The sequence below is a fragment of the Lissotriton helveticus genome, chromosome 4_1 (genome assembly GCF_964261635.1).
Source record: "Lissotriton helveticus chromosome 4_1, aLisHel1.1, whole genome shotgun sequence".
NCBI classification, from domain to species: domain Eukaryota; kingdom Metazoa; phylum Chordata; class Amphibia; order Caudata; family Salamandridae; genus Lissotriton; species Lissotriton helveticus.
This window is the reverse complement of record NC_136063.1, coordinates 1,818,594,033-1,818,615,879: the sequence shown is the minus strand read 5'-3', so window position 1 is coordinate 1,818,615,879 and position 21,847 is coordinate 1,818,594,033. Positions and strand designations below refer to the sequence as shown.

The 21,847-nt window shown below is 42.4% G+C and overlaps 1 protein-coding gene across 1 annotated transcript in view; it reads right to left on the bottom strand.

The window, feature by feature from the left end:
• The window catches only part of XPNPEP2 (X-prolyl aminopeptidase 2), a 472,549-nt gene that overhangs the window by 323,211 nt on the left and 127,491 nt on the right, over positions 1-21,847 (bottom strand). Inside the window, exon 7 of the mRNA XM_078688442.1 lies at positions 14,240-14,383. Coding sequence (XP_078544568.1) covers positions 14,240-14,383 — 144 coding nt within the window. The remainder of the gene's footprint in view (positions 1-14,239; positions 14,384-21,847) is intronic.

Here is a 21,847-nt window from a genome sequence, read left to right as displayed (position 1 = left end):
AAATATGTAGACTGAAGAAAAGATCTGAAAAAGCGGGAGGGACATAAGGTTCAGACAAAAGGGGAGGAAGGAAAACAAATGCATGATTATACAAATAACTAGAGATTAAAAATATATAGGAATATACATACTAAAGGAGTTAGGCATTGAAAACTAAATGAGTGTAAATAGTGTGGTTGAAAAAATAAAGGCAGCAGGAATAGCGAAAAACAAAAGTTTTGAAGGGTGAAGAGTGTGGTGGTGAAAATAAAAAGTGACTAAGTGAAGAGTGAAGGTTGAAGCCAAGAAAACAAAGGTGGTGTGAAGAGAAAGGTGAGAACTGTGGACAATGGAAGAGGGATCCAGATAGAAGCAGGGAAGGCTGAAGAGTATGGAAGAGAAAACTGAGGCAGAGTGAACACTGGGGCTTAGAGCACCAAACAAGTAAAGACAGAGGGCAATAGAGAGAGAGGTGTGAGGTGGGAAATGTAGCAGAGATTAAAAGGTGAGACTGAAAGGACTGGACAGGTGTAAAGTTCAAGAGATGACAACTGGTGTGAAAAAAAGCTAGAGTTAGCATGAAGTAGGAAATAGAATAAATATTGAAGTGATGTTTATTGATGGAGATTTAATAATGAGCTGGTGATAAGGAAGGGTGAATGAAGCATATGGCTAAAAGCTTTTAAAAACGGATTTGAATATAGGTTTATAGAACTGAAAATTGAAGAAAGAGCAGGTGGGACCTACTCAAATTGAAGAATGTTGCAGCTAGCGCTAAGGTAAGAGTAAAGAGTGGGGATAACAGCAGTATAGTTCCAAGAACAATATGTAATAAGCTTCTTGAAAGCAGATGAACTGTTCTTCTTTTATTGAACTTCAAACTGAGTATAAGGGCAGTCGTTGCCGTATTTGGCCAGTGCCTTACCAAGACTAATAGTATATAGTGTTATGTTACATATATTTATTGGGGAGTAAGATTCCCTTTGGGGCTTCTTGGCACTCTGGAGATGTTAGGAGGGACAGGTGTAGGTTTCAAGTGACAAGTCTGGTATTTATGGTTTTCTGAAATGAACATGATCCATTTGCCATATTGTTACACTGTTGGGAAGCTTAAACAGAAAAAGCATGCCCCAGTGCAAGCCTTCCTGTACCAGGCCACCTATATGTAAATGCTGGTGGTAGAACATTTAAGACCTGGTAGGGTAATAGTGAGAATTGATAGCCAGGGATTGGCAAGAGAGCCTATATGCAGTTGTCAGATTTCATAAGTTATTGCAATATTGTGGTTGCCGACTTCTGAACACACTGAAGATAGGAAGTAGACATCTTGACAAGGCCAATATAACTTCTTCTGATAACGTGAGCCTGTAGCTGACAAATTAAAAAGCTTGGGACATCATTGACATTGCAGTCTAATTTTCAGTTGCAGATTCTAATGTTTCTCGGGGGGAGGATGCAGAATATAGACATGCCTATGGTATTTGGCAAAATGTGGTAGAGCCCATCTATAGCTTCTCTAACTGGAGATGGATCTAGTGACCTCAGCCAAGTCACAGGACTCGAATAGACCCATCCTGATGATGATGCTAAATATTTAAAAACACTGCTGGTTAGATGTTTTGGGCACTGTGCCACTGCTATTCAGTGCCACACTGCAAGTGCTCCCTATGTTAAATTGATGTACTGATTAGTGACTCTATGATTGGATTATTTTATTTACTTATCAGACCCTAGTACAGTGCACCATGTGTGCCCAGGGCTTGTAAATCAAATGCTGCTAGTGGGCTTGCAGCACTGGTTGTGCCACCCACAGAAGCAGCTTGTAAAGTGTGTCTCAGGCCTGCCATTGCAGGGCATGTGTGCAGTCTCTGACTGCCATATCAACTTGGCAAGTGCACCCACTTGCCAGTCCCTAAACCTTCCCTTTTCCTCATACCAGACACCCCTAAGGTAGGCCCAATGACAGGGTGGATTGTTGTATAAGGAAGGGCATGCCCTGGTGTGTGTGGCATGTCCTAATAGTGAATTACAGCCATTTTCGCTTTTCACTATTGCAAGGCTACCTGTTCTCCATAGGCCAGAATGGGCAGTTTGATTATTACATCTTATAATCCTAACAGACTCAGGGAACATGGTAGAAATTCGAATTTAGTATGCCTGAACTCAGAATGATAAAATACATCTTTTAGTAAAGTTGGTTTTAACATTCTGTGGCATATTCCGATGTCGGACGGACCTGAGTCCGTCCGACATCGGCCAGGAGCTGTAACCGACCGACCTGCTGTCGTCGGTTACAGCCCTGCTAGTACGATGCGACAGAACAGGGTTCGGTCGCATTCGTATACCTTACAATGCAGGCATGCATTCTGAGTGGAATGCATGCCTGCATTGTAGAATGCTGGGGTGCAGATTATCCCTGCACTCTGTGGCCGGCACCCCAAGGTCCCTTGCACCGGGTGCAGGGATCAACGGAGGGGCACCATAGGTGCCCCCAGGTCACCATCTGGCGGCCTCACACCCAAGGGGGCCCTGCTGGGGGCCCCCAGAGACAGCTTCTGACTGCCTTTTCATGCCGGACAGACCAGTTAGAAAAGGCTGTGAAAAGCTGCCATCGTACTCCCTCGGTTGTAAAGAGGCGACCGGGGGAGTACTGAGGGATGTCCGGAATGCGGACAGGCTTTCTGAGCCTGTTGTCCGCAATCCGGAAATCCGAGTCAGATTCCTTTCCGACCGAGCCCATCAGAATGGCTCGGTCAGTAAGGAATCCGGCCGGCAGTGACCGATTCGGCCGGAAGGGCTCCGAACATGGTTCGGAGCCCTTCCGGCCTGAAATCGGAATCTGCCCCTCTGTGTTTGAAAATACCACTTTTAGAAAGTAGGTATTTTCTTGCCTAACTATCTAAGCCTGCCTTTGCTAGGTTGTGTATTTCTTGTCTGGAGTTTAAGTGACAGGGGATGGGGGATTCCAGGAGACAGGTGTGACTCACACAGTGCTGAATAGAGAGATCTCCATGCAGATGGGAGGGAGGAGTTGCACCTGGGACCTGAATAGGGCTGTGCTTTCCCTCCACAATGCTGGCTCCACCTCCTGTGGTGTGTCTGATGTCCCTGGCCTACACTGTGAAAGGAAAGAAGGAGTCTTGTCAACAAAGGGCTCCAGGACTGACCAGAACTGGTTTGGACGAGGCAGAGGCCTCTCTGCCTTCAGAGAACAAAGAGAAAAGTAGTATAAATATGGGGACCCAGACCCCAAGACCTTAGATCACTTCTGGGAACAAGACAAACCTTTTGCCAAGGAGAACCAAGGAAGCTGCAGGAGATTTGTACTGCCCCTCTACTAGTGTGCTGTTTGCTGGTTTGGCCTGCAGTGGTTTCTTTATTGCCAAGGAAAGGAAAAGGAACTTTCAAAGAACTTTCATCATCTTGCAGAATATTACTCCAAGGGCTTGAACTTGTGCTTGCCTCCTGCTGAAGTCTCAAGGACAAAAGACTTGAACTCCAGCTCCGGTCAGAGTTTCCTTGCTGGGAATTCTGTCTACAGAAGCCTGCGTGTCGCTGGGAGCTGGAAGCGAGACGTATCAAGAGAATCGTGTCACAGTCGCAGCTGTTGCCGTCACATCGCCAGAGAAGCGTGTCGCCACTGCATAGGTTGCCGCCGCATCACCAGAGAAGCGTGCCTGTGCCAAAGCTGTTACCCGACGCATCACCGGAGAAGCGTGTCGCTGCCGCAAGGTCACCGTCGCATCGCCGGAGAAGCGTGTCGCAGGGCCTGTCGTGGCTCCAAAGCTACAGAGTTCGCCGCAAGGCCTCTGGGCATGCACACATCGTCTTCACGTCGTCGCATCAAGGGCGCCATCTTATCGCATTGCACCAGATTGTCGCATCGCATCGAGGCGCCATTGTGCGCATCGCAACCAGGCTTCAGGATGAGAATCTACGCATCACCTCCGCTCTGGTAAGGATCAAGACGCATCCCCTACTCTGCGCAAGCATTGAGGTGCAACGCATCATCTCCCCCGAAGCACGGAATCAACACATCTCCTACTCTGCAAGCCTTTTTGTTTGTTTTGCGTTACGCATCCAGGTTCTTTTGTGAGAACTGTGTCGCCTTTATCACCAACTTGAACTAAGTACCTTCTACCATCTTTAAGCCAATTTTAAGTACAGTATTGTGAATTTTTGTCATTTGTGGTCATGTGTTAAGTCTATATAAAGAATACTTATTTTTTATAAAACCTGTGTGGTGTCCAGCTGTAGTGTTTTCACTGTATTACTGTGTATATTCACAAATGCTTAACACACTGCCTCTGAGATAAGCCTGTCTGCTCGTGCCAAGCTACCAAGGGGGTGAGCAGGGGTTATCCAGTAGTGTAATCCCCTTTCCCTGACTTAGAAGCAAGGGTCCCTATTTTGTCAAAGGTGGACACCACTGCCAACTAGAGACCCCCAGTTCTAACAAGGGGTATTACCATACTTTAGAGGAGATGCCATACTTTTTTCTTTCTATGTGAGGCAGTGCTATTCTTTTTCTTTCTTTGGAAGATGTACTCTACACCATGCTTTTTCGTTCCTTTACATGAGCTACAAATCATATATTTTTCCTATGCGAGAGGACTGAACGTTTATCCTATGACTTTATAAACCATTCTTGATCTCTTATTTTGAACTGCCTTTTGCTAATACTGCTGCCTTAAGCAGTAGAGCTGGAACCCTTATTTGCTAGACTACTTGATTTGGCCTTATTTCCCCTTTTTGCCCATGCTTATGGACTCGCCCTTAGTGGACTTTAATTTGATCTGTTTTTCTACTTTTTCTTTGGAACTTTTGGATGCTGTTAGCGAAATGAACCTGCCTTTAATAGTGGTAAGAATCTGTAACCTTGTATCTGATGGCTGTTTTAAACCATCCTCTTTGGGCTTGCATCTCTGACTAAATCTGTAGTCTTGTAATAAATGCCGTAATATTCCTAACTAAAATGCTTAAGAGATTACTTATCTGTATTGATTTTGAATCATTAATGAAATAACCAAACTATCTAAACTGTCTGAGACTATTATTGTGTCCCGATGTTCTTCCATTGAACAGTGCTGCTTTTCATTCAATTAAAAAAATGTATTGTAGGGAGAATCAGTGAATCAGTGAACCGTTTCAGAGGGTCAAGTTCTGCTTCTTTTATTCTGTGTTGCTGTAGCAGAGCTCCTAGTGTCCATCATTTTAGTTAGACTTAATTTCTTTAGGAGGTTGGGATTTCCCATTGCAATACTTCATTTCTATAGCATGGTCCTGAGAGTGGTGTAGTTTAACATGATCTTGAACTTGTAAGTTAGTCACTAATTAATGGTCCTCAGTGGGTGGTTGACATTGTGTTTTGGACACCCTAATTTCCACCCCTCCTATCGGTGGCGAAAGATCCTCTGTGGTGAGGGTAATGCTTTGATCCATCTAACTGGAGAGGCAGTGGCGGCCGCTAGCTGGGTATATCGGTGAGGTGAGGGGTATAAAAAAAAAGTACCTTAATCCTGAGGTCTACCACCTTGCTGTCACTTCAGCACCAGCTGCCGATGTGATGATTCTTACTCAGGCTCCCAAAGTGCCCTGCACAAATCTAGACACTACTATCATGCTGGTATTACCCAGCATGAGAGACGCATAATGATTGGGTGGAGCGGGCTTGTTTCACACTCCAGCAGTGACTGGGAGCCAGTGTTTCTGAGCCATGCAGATATCTCCAAGCAATAACTTGGAGATATCCCTGTGCGCATTTTGGTTTGGCCGGCTGTGGACGGCTGGCCAAACCTACATGCACACTGATAGTGCCCTGAGACCACCACTCCTCCTGCTCCCGGAAGCACCGCTCTCAAGACTCGACGGCACCTCTAGAGTAAAGAATAATGATAATAAAGCAGTTTTATTAACTGCTTTATTATCATGTTATTTTACATGTGTATGCTGGTTCCAGCAGAGGGGCAATGCTCCTTCGCCATAGCGGAGGAGGCACCCCTCTGTAGAGGGTCCAGTATAATTAGAGGGATAAATGAGTAAATAGCAGCAGTGAGAGATAAAATGAATAATATTATAATACTTCTGCTGCATCACTGGGCTCACACAATAACCTTTCCTTTACCATTCCTATCTGTCATGCTGGTTGATGTCTAGTGAAAGTCTCCTTTTATACAACACCTTTTGCACAACCTGCCTGTAGCTATGAGTGGTGCATGCCAGTGTTGGAGCCTGTTTCAAGTCCATGAAGTTTTGACTAGTGCTTGTGATTAAATGTAATTGAAGTATCCATATTTTGTTAGTGGAATTCACTGCGAGACCTTCCTAACTTCCCCTGTAAAATGACATCTAAGTTCTATCTAGTTTTTACCATTATTGCAGCCCTAAAATGTTCAAAACCCACTGTTTGCCACTTATATACCAAAATATTCCTAATGTATATGCTCCAAGCTCTCAGTAAGTTATTTTAAGTTAGTTGCAAGTTAAATTAAAACCTCACTTATGACGTTGGGTGGAATTGGGAAACTCCACACTTTACGTATAGATGAAGTTTCCAAACTACGTCAGGTAAGTTGTATCCTTTTGGGCTTCCAGGTATGAACATTTGCTGATACAGAATGTCCCAGGCAGGTCATCCTCCATCAAAATAATGTCAAGTGTTGAGGCTGGACAGGTGTGGGAGGCAGGGTTCCAGAGATGATGGCAGCATATTTTTTAGTAAAATACAATATTCATAAACTGTGCATTTCACAAATCTTGAACAGTTTAGAAAACTTTAAATCTTTACAACCCTTTAATTTAAATCCCATCTAATTGGTAGGATTCTAAGTTGGATTGTGGAAAGTTGACTGAGTGTGCTTAATATGTATGTTAGAAAAATCCACATATTCCTTCACATAGAGTCACACTGTGTGCACTGTAAATATTGAAACCAAAATATTGATGGCATAGAATATCGTGGAGAACATATTGAATACAAAATATAGACAAGCAAGTATAGATCTTTTACACCTTAGTCAGCATATGTGTACCTGTGCATAGTTATGCTATACTTCCCTATATGCAAATACATTTTGATATTCTGTCCTCAATATTCTTGTGCTACAATATTCAGTGGACCGATATTCCGAAGTACAACCAGTATTTGGAAAAAAATTAACCTATAGAGCATAGGTTTAATTTTTGGTAATGGCTGATAGCCAGGTACCCCTAAAAATATACTTCTGGCTATGGGATTGGTGCTCTAGAGGGAAGACAGGGCCCATGAAGGGTGTCTCAGATTTATTTGAGTTTGAGTTTTAAAAGTCAGAGCATATCTAAGCCAGGAACTCTGTTGCACTTAGACCCTCCTGTGAGTTGAGGAGGCTTTGGATATCAAAGAAGGTGTTAAAGGCTGATGGTACCCATTAAATACCAATAGGGATATTGGTATTTAATGCAGCTGCACAATTGGTACTAAAACTGCCCAGAAAATCTTCAGCGTCCGCGGCCCTCAGGGTATTGCGTTGGCTTCCTCTCCATAAAAGAATTCTCTTTTAAAATCCTACTGACCACCTTTAGAGCCTTAAACAACATTGGCCCTAAGTATCTTTCGAAAAGATATACCCGTTACAATCTGACCAGAGTTTTAGGATCAGTAGGCTGTAATCTTATCAATATTCCCACATTTCATTACAAAACCAAAGGCGGAAAAACTCTTAGCGTCCTGGCCTCTAGGGCATGGAATGCCATGCCAAAAGAACTAAGACTACTAGATCGAGAAGCCCCTTTTCGAAAACAACTTAAAACTTGGCTTTTGAACCTGTCAGATGCATATGTATTGGCCGCCATCTAGTTCTCACCTCTGTTGACTCCCCCTTTCCTTAGCGCCAGGATGCTCCCTCCGGAGCGACAGTTTGCGCTCTATAAATATCGATTAACATTAACATATTGAAGTTCAGTGGGGATCATCATTTTACCCCATCGAAGGTGGCAAGCTTTCTCTTGATGTAAAGAGGTCATTATAGAGCTAACACCCAAGCACCAGAACTGTTCATGTATTTTAGAAACAGGCTTCACTTCTCTGATATACCACTGACAACTGTAGCAGCATCAAAATTGTTCCATCCTCCCATAGTCACAACTTACTCATAAATTACATGAAAAATGGAATTCTGCTTGCAAAGGGGACCAGAGTGTTAATGTTTTAATTACATTTCCTGAAATGGAAGAGTGACTCCAGCAATTTAGCCAGAAAGGGAAGCTGCAAGAAGAGATAAATGTGTGCTGGATCTACAGGATCTACAAAAACCGTCAGGGGAGACGGTACTGTCACACATTTCACAGGGCTAAATTGCTACCTCAGGTGTAACTGAGCTCAGTGTACATTTCTACAGATTTGTGCAATGGATGGACTGGGTTGTATCATCATGGAAAAGTGTTGTTTGGGAGTGGGGAAAAGCCTGGATGGGGCAAAACCAGTGGCAAAACTGGAGGAAAAATATGTGGAAATCTGCAATTGATCGTGACTGGATAGATAATTTGGCACACAGAACTGTGAACTTAAAAAGGTTGCAATGTTGCCCTTGAGATTCTAGAAGAAAACAAAATGTGTGCAGACTATAGCTCCAGTTTGTTGTGCTTCTGCTTGTTTGTAGGAAGCTGGCTCTCTATGTAGTGCACTAAAACGAAGTTCACTGTGCAGAGAGTCCAGTGAGACCCTTATTGAATTACAGAGGGAAAAGTAGATAACACTAACGCTCTATTTGTGGTAGTCAGGGTGAGCAGTTAGGCTTATCAGAATGTAGTGCTAAGCATTTGTTGTACTCACAGAGGCAATAACGGATACACATTCAAGAATAAATCCGAGACCAATTTGCAAAAATAAAATCGATTTTTATAATTTTTTTAGACCAAGAACTGCGTTCTACAGTAAGTACTTTTAAAGTTATGCCTTTTAGGAGTTCAAATATGTGCACAGTTACGCCCTATTGTCATTGGGGAAAGTTACACAAATGCATATAAATTCGTACAGTCAACGTTCAAGGTTCACCACTTGAATTTTGGTACTTAGCATAGCCAGGTCGAATGTTCTACCAGCGGATTGTCTGGAGCATCCAGGATTTGTTGGGGAGCAGGGTGCTGCAGTTGTTAGTAGGCCGGTGCAGCCGGATGCAGAGCAGAGAATTCAGCCAAGGCAGCGTGTGCCAAGATATTCTTGGGGCAGGCAACTTAGAGAGGCAATTTTGAGACAGCTGGGTCACTCATGATGTGGGTCTCAGGGGTCTCAATGTCCCTTGACAGGTGCTTGCTTCCTGGGCAGTTGGAGTCTGAAGGGGACTCTTCATCTCAGTGCAGGTAGTAAGAGGTCCAGTACCCCAGGTATTGGTGCAGCACAGCTCCGGTAGGTCATGGTGTCCTCAGCCTAGGTGGGGGGACAGATCTGACCCTTCAGAGCTGGTGTACCACTTTTGGTCTGGGTGCTGCGACCTAGTCGTCGGGGGACAGCAAGTTGGTAAGTCTGGAGTCTGCGATGCAGTGCCTGCTGTCACAGGGGAGCAGAGCCTCTGCTCCAAAGGAGGTTCTTTGGCAATTTGTCGAAGACTGGAGGTGCTCCGGGGTTCTTGGGGTCCTCACAGTAACAAGGCGAGACAGCACACTGTGATTGTCAAGTCCTTCCGTCCTTCAGGCAGCAGGCAGGGTTTGGTGCCAATTTCGCTGCAGCAGGGCATCTGTTCTCAGGTAGCAGCTCTTCTTGGTCTATTTCTTCTTTGCTGTCCATCAACCTAAGGTTCAAGGTCCAAGGATGCCACCTAAATACTAAATTTAGGGGTGTTAAAGGGGGAGACAGGTAGGCGCCATTGAGCTACCTACCTTTAGGGTGTCTACAACCTCTAAGTGACCACTTCCAGTGGGAAAGGGCACTACCATAGCCCTGATAGGTTGTTTTCCCACAATCTCAAGATGTCTGAATGGGGACACTTCTCCTCATCTGACTAATTTTTGCAGTTGTCCTTCCACCAAATGTGGAGCAGAACATGGAGGTTGGCATCCCCCACTATCTAGGGAAGCCTGGGCTTCACTTCAAAGGAAGCGCCGCCTTTGAAGCTTGCTGCTCTGGATGGTCATTCTTGAGGAGGTGTGAAGCCTCTGCACCCAGAGCAGGCTTTATTTCGGGCCTCTGAGAGTTTGGGCTTTCACCCTGTGAGGTCAGAAACATGGCAGGCTGGCTATGTCTAGTCAGACACGACACCTGTGCTTGGTATGTTTTCAGGGTACCCTCTAAAGAGTCTCTTGTGTGCATTTATTAATAAATACCACACTGGCATCAGTGAGGATTTATTAAGACAAGATGTTTGGTACAAAACATCTTAGGGCACAGTTAAGCCATCATGGAGATCGGAAACTCGTAGTGACAAGTATCCAGCCTATGTACTCTTTATGGCTTCCCCGTGCACTTACAATATCACAGATTGGCTCAGAAATTGTAGGGTCAGGTCTGCTCATGCAGATATGTCCCCACATGGGATATGATGCACCCTGCCTCAGGGCTGTAGGACCTGAAGTAGGAGTGATTTACCCATGCCTCATGTAGTGTATGAGGACATGACACACAGGGCTGTGTGCCATTTCGACTCTTTGGTTTTCTCTGCACCAATGCACGCAGTCCGCAATGGCAGTTTATATAGTCTTGGTGAGGAGCCTCTGGGGTGGCACAATTTGTTCTGTAGCCTCAGTGGACCCTCTTTAGTAGGCATGCCCTAGGTACCAGGGGTACCATTTACTAGGGACTTACAGGGGTAGCTGAAGTTGTGCAAATCATGGAACAGTTTTGGGAAAGAGATCTGGCACTGGGAACCTAGTTAGCAGGCACCCAGTGCACAGACAGTTCAAAATCACATCAGGCGTCAAGCAAAAATTGGGGGCTAACAATGTCAATCAATCAATCAATCAATCAATCAAAGATCTTTATTCAGATATTAGATAATTCATAAAAGATGTATAAAATAAATTCCAGATTTATAAAAGTTCATTGTAAAGTCATTTTTAAACATCACTGTTTAAACAAGTCCGTTACATATAAGTTACATAAAAAAGTGTGCAATTCTGCTCATCTGTACATATGTAACCGGTATAGGCAACATCCTGTTGAAAACAGCTAACAAAAATACAAGTCTCATACCATGTAATATAATAGTGGCTTAATTTCATGCCTTAGATCAATTTAGTCTATTAGTTATTCTTCTATAACTGATACACGCTTAATATTAGAGGGAGAAAAAAATGAATAAATCAAAATGAACGTCAATTACTTAAAAACATTTGTTTAAAAATATATATGTTCAGCCATATCAAAATAGAATGTTAATTGGACTTGACTTTCATATCTTATATTATCTAGAACTGTTAAAATGTTCCTTCTATCTATTACATACTCAGTGTAGGTACAGTATGATAAATTATTGCGCTCTCCAAGTTACCTGGACATTTAAACGCCTCTTGGTAAAAAAAAGAATTTCCGGGTTAAAAATAAGGGGCATAGCAAACTTTTCCCAGTTTCTTTGTATAACCCACATATTAACATAAGATGAAAGGTTGATTGTGGTGCCCGGCCATCACAAGGGAATTTTGGTAGATTTTTTGTCAATGCGTCTCTCTTGGGGCATGCTACAAGCTGATGCAAGATACCCAGATGCATTTGTGCTAGGTAAAATCTCTGCTGGATATTTGTTACCATAGTTAGATACCTGGGTAAACCCTGGCGTTCCTGACCTCATCGATATCTAGATATGGAGGGTTTATGGATTTCTCTTAACTCTCTTGCATTCCTCCTGGTATTAAACAATATTTATAGCTAATCCTTGCTAAATTGCAGGATACTAACTGGATTTGAAACAGTTATATCCTCAAATGATTCAATTAGCAGCCTGCTTATGTATGCTAGCCATGGCATCTTCTGACAATATTCGAGATTAAGACAGGCAAGTGTGACTTCTTTTGAAGATTTTTAACCTGTCTTTCCAAATATTGTACCAGCAATCGATAGAATTCAGACTAATCAAATCTTCAATAAATGGCATATCCAACCCTCTGAGTGATAAAAGATGAAACCGTGCGAGGTACAGCCAAGATCCTACATAAAACCTGATTTTCCTGAGATTGTAGGGGTGAGCTCTTGGCCATACCCCACACAGCTGCACCATATATAGCAGAGGGTATACATTTGCTTCTGTATAATGTAGACATTTATTTAATTGATTTATACCAGTCCCTCACATAGGACGTCCTCTTTCTAGGTTTTCCCTTTCCCCCACCATGTTAAAAGTTTTGGACAGGTTAAGCTTTAGATCTTTTTTCTCCATGTATGCTGCGAATCCTTTGATCAGAAGTTGCAAACCATATGCAGTTATTGAGAACAAGACCGCATCATCAGCATAGAGGAGGACAGGTGTAGGGCGAGAACCCACCATAGGGAAGTCTGTCCGATTGATACATAATGCAGAAAAAAGGGGCGAAAGTACAAAACCCTGTATTATACGTCTTGTAACCCTGAAGCTTGGAGTACATTCTCCTCTCAATCCATATCTTATTTGTGTTGTCACCTGCACGTAAATCCGCATAAGTGTGAAATAATATTAACCAGAATGCCCAACTCAATGTTTTCTGTAGCATTCCATGGGTTACTAAATCAAAAGCACTGCTCACGTCAGCAACGCATAAATGGATATCATCCTGCTTAAAATGTGTATATTTGCTAATCCAAAGGTTAAGATTAATACATTGTTCAGTCACTTCTAAAACCATATTGTGTGTCAGTCAGTACACAATTTTCCTGTGCACAAGCCTCTAATCTATCTAAAATAATTCTGCCCATAATTTTTTCAGAAGACTCGAGAAGGAATATTTGTCTAGCATTTGGCTTTTTTCCTATTGCCCTTTTTTGAAAATGGGCAGGATTATACTCTCCGGCCAGGTGAACGGGATTATTCCCTTTGCTACAGCATTGTATACCGGAGTCAGTATGGGGCCCATAATGTGATGTTGGACTGAAAAGCGCCTACAGGGACCCCATTGGGCCCCGGGTCCTTTCCACTTGCAGATTTTTTTAATAGCCAGTTTGACTTTGTCCAGGTTGACCAAGTGTAAATGTTCCATCATGCCATCACAGGATCATACTGTAGGACAGCTCCAATATCACTTGTTGGCTTAAAGATACTCCCAAAAAGCATAAACCAATCAGATGAAGAGATCACTGTTTCTCCAATAAGTTATTGACAGAATGTATTATTTTCCAAACTAAAATGATGTATTTAGCTACTGCTGCCTGATCCAGCCTAGCCCAAGTCTGTTCCTGCAACGATTTCTTTCTCTGAGTTAGTTTTAACGAATATTGATCTCTTAATTCATTATTCTCCTTTTAGTTTCTGGGGACTGACTGTAAAGCTTTTCTTAACTTATGGTTGGCTTGTGAACAAGAAGTATTGAACCAAACTGGGAGGCCTTATTTATGAAGCTCTTACGCCGCCATTGCATCACTTTTTGTGACGATGCGGTGGTGTAAAAATGTGCCTCACTGCGCCATATTTACTAAGTGACAAATCTAGGCAGATGCGTTGCTTTGAAAACCCCTGCACTACATTATACCTACAACAGGTATAATGTATGCAGGGTGGGTATTCCGGCGCAGTAAAGGCTTGTAGAAGTGATGCAGTGAGATCTATGAGATTTCACTACAACATCAGCCTGTCAAATCCTTATGCCTTCTTGAAGCAGGAGTAAGGGGTGACGCAGTGCATTTCACATGAGGCTTGCCCCATTTGAAGTGACATATTGCTGGAGTTGTGTCCATTTTCAGACACACTCCAGCTATGTGCAATTGTTGTGCCTGCAAATACGTCAGGATGACGTATCTGTAAATCCTTGTGACTTGGAGCGCCGTACAGTAAATACAGCGCATCCATGGTGTCGCAAGGAGGGCGCACTGAAAAGTACTGCATCACTGTTTTAGCGCAGCGATGCAACACTTCTCATTGTGTATCGACAAGTAGTACTGGTGTAAGAGTGTGCTCCGCTCACTCCTTTGGGCTTCTGATAACATAAGCTTCATCTGATCAAACATCCACCAGTATCCACTCTCGCTAATTTGCTGCGGATCTAAACTTACATCATCACAATGTTCACTTATTCCACGAGTGTTCGTAGGTGGCCACCAAATCACTTGCAGTGCTAAACAAAACACACAAATGAATGCATAATTAAATAAAAATACAGATGATTCTACCTATGAAGGCATCATGAAGTCGGTAAATTTCAGCGCTTGGTGGAGGCTTCTGCTCTTTCCATATCAAATCCACCAGATTAGTTGCTATGGAGACCAATGTCCTGCCAGACTCTGCCATCTCTGAAGAGTAACTCTCCCAGTTATCTGTAATTAGGCAACATGTGAATCAGAACAGAATTATGCACTAAATAACGCACCTTTGTTTGATTACTTTGCAACCAGTGCATTGTCTTTCTAGATTCACCATGTCCACCAATGACAATGGTGTTCCTTTTGTGAGATGTCTGGTGAGACTGTCAATCTCAATGTGAGTCGAATGCAACTTTGCAAACATGGTAAACTGTAGCTTGAACTGCACATAATCAGGATCTTTCACGTCACCAAAACTTCGAAGGACCCTAGAGGTGCAAGTCCAGATGCTGAGTGCTTTTACATGTAACAGTACTCTAAGGTGGCTTTCTACATCTTCTTTATATGCATTTATTGGCATTGCAATTCATATAATACAAGTATGGAAGATGAAACATGCAAATTCAAAATATGTACATTTTCTAGATACAGTAGTAAAACCCACTTACTGTGAGCATTAGTAGGTATAGAAATTAGTAATAGAAAACCGAAATCCGTTCTTTTAAAAAGGTAATCTGGAAAGGTAGAACGTGTGTGTCAATACAGTGGCCTAATATGAAAAATGAAACTTGGGAAATCGATTCTCAAAGTCAGTTGCACAAATAGGTTTAACGTTGGTCTTGGGATGGCTTGCTTGTGAGCATAAACAACCACTTGCGGTATTCTCAAAACTTTGATTTACAATCATAAAGAGACTTACTGATGCATATTGTTTATGTGAGTAAACCTACTGTGAGTAGGGACTGGGCGTTCCAGGGTAGGATTGGCCTGGGAGGTTTTACACACCTACAAACTATCAAGTGTATGGCTCCTTATAAAGTTTCTCCCACCCTGTCGCCATAGACTTGGTCAGATATTTACAGTTATGTGAATATCAGAGTCAAATATATCATCTGACATAAATATAGTGTCCTATGTTACAAAAACATTGTCCTATTGGGTATGGATTTTACATTAATTCCTTCGTGGTGCAACATTTAGGACACTATGGAGGCTTATTTACAAGCCCCTTGTGCCGCCGGTGCGTCACTTTCAATGTGGGAAAAAGACACGTACCAGTGGCGCAAGGAGTTTGTAAATAAGCCCTCATTTTTTGGGTCAGCTGATATTTAGTTCATTATGGTTTAGTACATTACCATACCAATACGTACTCTTGTCAAGGGCTGGAGGGACTCTGAGTTGGCCCTACTGAGTTCCTTTCTCTGAATCAGAGAACAATTGGTAATTTCTGTGATTATGTGTCCAAGCCTTTCTTCCTCTCCTGTGGAGTTCCACAAGGGTCATCACCAAGCCCTACACTATTCAATGTGTATGTCACACCTTTGGCAAAGCTAATGTGTTCCTTTGGGTTCTCATTAGTTCTTATACTGATGACACCCAGATTGTGGTCTCAATTTCAAGTTACCTTCCCGAGGGAGCAAAACATTTTCACAATTGCATGTTGGAGGCTGGTAGATGGAAGACAAACAACTGGCTCAAACTTAACTCAGGTAAAATTGAGGCTCTTCTGTTCAGGAATGACACCTGCTTTTGGTCACCCATCTAGTGGCCTCAGGATTTAGGAAGTCTCCCATCTCCTGCTAGAAAAGTCAAGAATCATGGAGTAATTTTTGATGATAGGTTGACTTGGACCAAATAAATCACGTCACTGTGACCTGTTTCTATCTTCTAAGAACTCTGAGGAAATCAGTTTTTTACATCTCTTTTGAGCCTCAGAAAACTGTAATCGTTGCCCTAGTGCTTTCCAGAATCAACTATTAAAACGCTCTATATGTCTACATTCAACAATGATTACTAAAACTCCAGATCCTACAAAATGCAGCTGCCCGCCATTTTCTTAATATTCCTACATTTCAGTCAGCCTCCCAGGCAATAGTCGATCTTCACCAGCTGACAGTAAAAAAAGACTGATTGTTTTTAAGGCCCTTTGCATTGCTCATAACGTGCTTCATGACTCTGGCCCGTAAAGACTAGACAGAAGACTAGAATCCAATGGTTTGTCCCTAATAGAATGCTACGCTCCACATTTTCAAAGAATATAGTGATATCTAAAACGGCACTTTGTGGTGGCAAATGTTTCTTCTCATCCACCAGAAAATTATGGAACAGTTTGCTTTTGCATAAAAAAATCTCAGACCAACTGGACGAATTTCAGGAAATCGCTCAAAACGTGGCTCTTAAATTAGTACCAGCAGGATCATAATCTGACTGAGTCAGTTTGCTAATGCCAAGATGCCTCTGGGCATATGTGCATTATAAAATAACAATTCATTCATTAATTTATTCAACAGCACAGCAGTCCTTCTTGTTGGCAAACTCCACAGGTTCAGATGTGTACTGAAGATTTGGGGTCTGAGGTCCAGTATTCTACTTGGTGCCCGCTTTTAAGTGAAGGAAGCTTCTAGAGTTTTCCACCCCCTGAGATGCCCTTTCTCCCTGTCCTGGTCCCAGCTTGTCTTGGGTCACAAAAGACCAAAGTCAATGCCTTTGTTGTGAGAGTGCTCAGGCAGAGCTTTTGTGATGTGTACGGGTGGTAGGTGTCAGTTTCTCTCATTCGTTAACTCAGAGTGGCCCATACTGCCAACACCTATTTTCCCTTTGCCTCACTATCTGGGAGCAACACACAAAGACCAACTGCCAGCTACACCTATTCATGTGACCCCGTATTAGGCTGTAGGCACCAAATGGTTAGGACAAGAAAATGCCAACTTTCTAAAATTGCCATTTTCAGAATTGTGACTAAAAATCTGACTTATAAAGAGGGCGTGTTAATTTCAATTCTTCAGGCACCAAACTCGATCTCTCCACCTGCTCTCAATTGGAAATTACAGCTTAATAAATGTAGTACGGTAACTTCAATGTTATCCAATGGGAGAGGCAGGCCTTGCAGTAAAGAAAAATTAATTCAGGAGTTTTTCACTAACAGGACATGTAAAACATAAACACACATGTCCTACTTTTTACATACACTGCACCCTGCCCTCTGGGCTTGTCAAGGGCTACCCTACAGGTGACTTAATGTGTGTTGAAAAGAAGGTTTGTGCCTAGCAAAGGGTTTATTTTGCCAGGCCAACATGGCAGTTTAATACTGCATCTAAAGGCTGGATGCCAGGCCTGAGACATGTTAAAGTGTTGCTTGAGTGGGTGGCACAATGAGTGCTGCATGCCCACTTGTAGCATTTAATTTACAGGCCCTGAGTACATGTAGTACCACTTTCATAGGGGTGTGCAGGTAAATTAAATAAACAAATTGGGTGTAAGCCAATTTTACCATCTTTTAAGGAGAGAGCACCTTTGCACTGGTTAGCAGTGGTAAAGTGCACAGAATCATAAATCCAGCAAAATAAAATTCAGCAACACAGGAGAGTTGAAGGCAAATGTTTAGAGCAGAAGCACACCAAGGATGCTAGGTCTAACATACACTGCGTACATTAATGCAAATGAAAAACAGCTTAAACATGGCCTAAATTAAAACGTTTCTAAATAATTCCAGGTGTACTTCTGGGACGTCACTGCTGCAGCTTTTCAGGCATAGTTCAGAATTCCTTAGTGAACTTCCAAAAAGTCATACATTAATTACAGACAGATGATGCGACTTGAGTGAATATATGTCATACTTTTTCTGACCCACCCAAGGACTATTTTTCACAATAAAAAGCTGAATTTGGATAACAGCTATAGCCATTTGTTTGCCTTGGTTAGGCGGACGTTATTAGGTAATCCCCTCTGTTTCAGCTTTGGAAAAAATATCCATGTCAAGATTCGCCAAAACAGTTCATGCAATGCTATGTATTCAGTGAGGGGCATCCTGGTGTTTTTGTTGACATTCTGAGTTCTGCCATTTGTTTATTTTGTCATTCACCATGTTAATTATAACTGATGGGCATGGTGTATGGAGCTTTGCCATTTCCAAGTCACCATAAACCATGCTTTCATTTCATAGCTGCAGCAAGTGAACTGAGCCCTTATATGAAGGCACATCCTCTTTTCTTCATTTTTGTGCTACAAGCGCGACTTCAGGAAACATTTCCAGGAGTCTATCTTCTATGTGAGTTTAGGCTTACAGAAGGGCACAGTGGGCCCTATTCACAGAGGTACATCTGGTCATAAACGTAAGTTTCTTACTAAATGTAACTTTTGTTGCATCTTCCAGTAATTCACAAAATTATTCCTAGCAGGTGTAAGCCCATCTAAGCGTGCTGAGAGCTCTTCCACATTTTGGAGTCCCTAGCATCCATAAATCTCACACAGCGGGTGGAAGAATTGATGATCTAAAGCGTGGTTAGCCTTGGAAGTTTGTGAATGCCCAACAACATGTAAATTCACAAACTCCTTTCCGCCCTAGAAAAGTATGATTTTTACTCTAGCCGAGAACTGCTGTAAATGTATTTCCATGATAGGAATGGGAATCACACAGAGATTTATAGGGGGTTATAGGGAGTTGGTTTTCTCCACAGCAGAAAAAGATTTCCCCATGGAGAAAAAAAAGCAAAAATGTGCATTTGCACAAGAGCTCCTAGACCCAGTTCTCAACCATGCAGAATGCCGCACAGCAGTAAGGGTATCATGTTTGAAATGCCACATGATCTATAGAGAAATAGGCAAGGAATCCTGCACCTGGAGCAGCTTTCACGTGATTCCTTGGGAAGGTCTCTGCATTCTAGAAAGTAGTACATCTATACTACATGTAAGTGTAAATCAGCGAGCATACTTTCTTAGTAAACCAGACCCTGTGTTGTCTGTGACCAGACAACATGACAACATGTGCAGCTAAAACCTGCACTTTTCTTTTATTTTAAATACATTCAGAGAGCACTCAGCTCCCTTTTGAAGTGTGAGAAATGCAGTCTTGGTTTTCATCACATATGATCTTTTATGTACTTAATGTGAACCTCTGAAATATATTGCAAAATTAGAGAGGACTTTTGAGGCAAATAGTGACGGGTGGAAGGCTGGCCTCTGGGGAAACGAGGGAATTCCTAAAAGACCTGTGATTGTGAATAGGCAGTAGGCTACGTCAGAGTTAAACACATGCCAGACGGGCAAGCAGGATTGGCTAAAGCCACTCCTCAATGGGCACACCGCTGACAGTAAGACTGTCGCAGAGATGGTTACATACCAGCCATACATCTGACAGGCTTGAAATGCTGTCGTAATCTCATTGGAAGGCCAGACTAGGAGAACTGAAGCAGAGCCAGTCAGAGAACACACACATCTGAAACGCCAGTAAAAATGCAGAAGAGTCAGTCACGCGTTACACACATGTAACAGATAGACAAGGCAGTCAGTCACGTGATGGGTGCACCTCTTACAGACTCCAGGGCATGACATAGTCAGTCATTGGTCAGATAAGACCCCGAAAGGTTATCATGTCAGTTACCCCTGTGAAAGAGATGTTAACCAATATATTAAACTTTCTTCCCTGTGTTTTATATGAAATAAAGTTTTTTCAAAAAAATAGTTTAGGTGTTGGACGCATTGCAGTAGATACCCATGAAAATACGATAGATGAGAGGGTATTGCCAAGGCAAATACTGATACAAGACTGATCTGTTGCGTGGCACACTGACATGATCTGCGTCCATAAGATAGGGTTTCATTGGTATTGATGACCCCTGTGAAAGACCAAAGGGCTGAGGCGAAGCTTCACATGTCATTTACACATTTCGTACGCTAGTAGGGCTCTGGTGGTGTGTCACATCTAAAGTGCATGTTCGGTACTTATCTGACAGTGCTGTACGACTGGGGCAGAGTCAGTCACATGTCAGGTGCTTTGTGCACCTCTTAAAGTTCAGTAGGGCTATCATAAAATCACCATGTGCCAAAGGGCACGTCTTTTGCTGCTACCATTCATAAATACTTCACTACAAAGGGGCGTTGCGAGAAAAATAGTTGCTTGCAATAAATTGTTACAAGCGACTCGTGGCACAATTTTCTTATTACAAGTGAGTTGTGACTTCAGCCTTTGTGTATGATCAGAAAGCGAGTGACAGGCCTTAACAGGGAGATTACAATCTCCCATGTAATGTAATAACATACATGTACACCGTCAGTTTCAATATTGTTAGACAAATTGAACATATAAATATGTTTACAAGTAGATACACCTGTAAGAAATATATTGAGCCATAAAGTGAATGAAAACATCTTCAGAATTCCATGTGGGCAGCACGGCACCATTCTGTCTGCTTTGTGATGAGAGTACAATAAATATCATTGTCGTGTGTGCACTACCAGCCACAGCTCAGCATCATAAAGTGTATGTTGATCATAGATCTGCCCGTCAGCGCCTGTCACTGCCATGTGTCTTCATTCTGCTTCTAATTAGCTTTGGGTTTTAAAGCTTATATAAACATTTCTAACAACGCATTTTTGTGTTGGGCAATGCCTTGTCCATAGATGATCTAGGCAATAACGAAGACTGCCAACCAGGAGATAAAGAACTAAAAGCCTGTGTTCATTAACCAGGTCATCATTTCCTCTTGGCAATTCGTTGTTAATCTTTCACTGAGTCTACGATAAATTTCTAAGCGGTAGGACCTTTGCCCCCTGTTCGCTGTATGTGATGAGCAAAGAGCTGGGAAGCACAGTTTACAAGGGGGAAAAAATGTGTTATAACATTTTCACATCTGGTTGATCAACTCCTCTAATAGGAAAGTTTCATATTTACTGATTTGATCTAAGGGTTTATTATATATTAATGAATAATGTTCGACAAAGCCAATCAGTCTTGCTTTGCCAGAGCCTTGTGGGTGACAGTATTGGCTTTGTGAATATCAGAGGCTTTTAAAATGCTCCTGCATTGTCTAAGCCAACAGCGGTGACTGGCCATGTTGAAGGTATAGTAAACAAGGATTTCTATACTTTCAAGAGGGCCACCATGTTGTGCATTGCAAAGTGGTGACACAAATGTGGAAGCCATTTTTAGTATTATTGTTAGAATATTGAACGATGTTTTCTATACAGCTGCTTTGCATAACGTGACACGATGATGCGACACCCACAGTCTCATGCAACGTGATGGACATCTTGAAAGTATAGAATGACAATATCTTTATAATTTTTACTGTGATTGGTCTCCACTACTGGCTGTGCCAATGAGAATGTATTTCAAAAGCAGCTGGCAATGACAAAGCCAATAGTAACTCCCAGGGTCGAACTGGGACAGAAAATAGGCCTGGGCACCCCAAAAAATAACAAGCATTTGCAATGCAATCGGTCTTGCCTTAGGGACCTTATATGCATTTAGCTATGTAGCACATTAGCCTGGGTGCTTAAACATCTACTGTTCTTTAACATTGAGGGAAAGTAAGCACCAGACTGCGTGACACGCCAGGTATGGGAACACCTAGAGAGAAATATTGCCTTTCAGTGGGAAATGGTATACTCCAAAGCTCTGTTTTTCATATAAAAGCAGGGCCTTCGGTGGTCATATCACTGAAAATACAAGATTTTAAAAATAAATTTTTGTCTACGGGT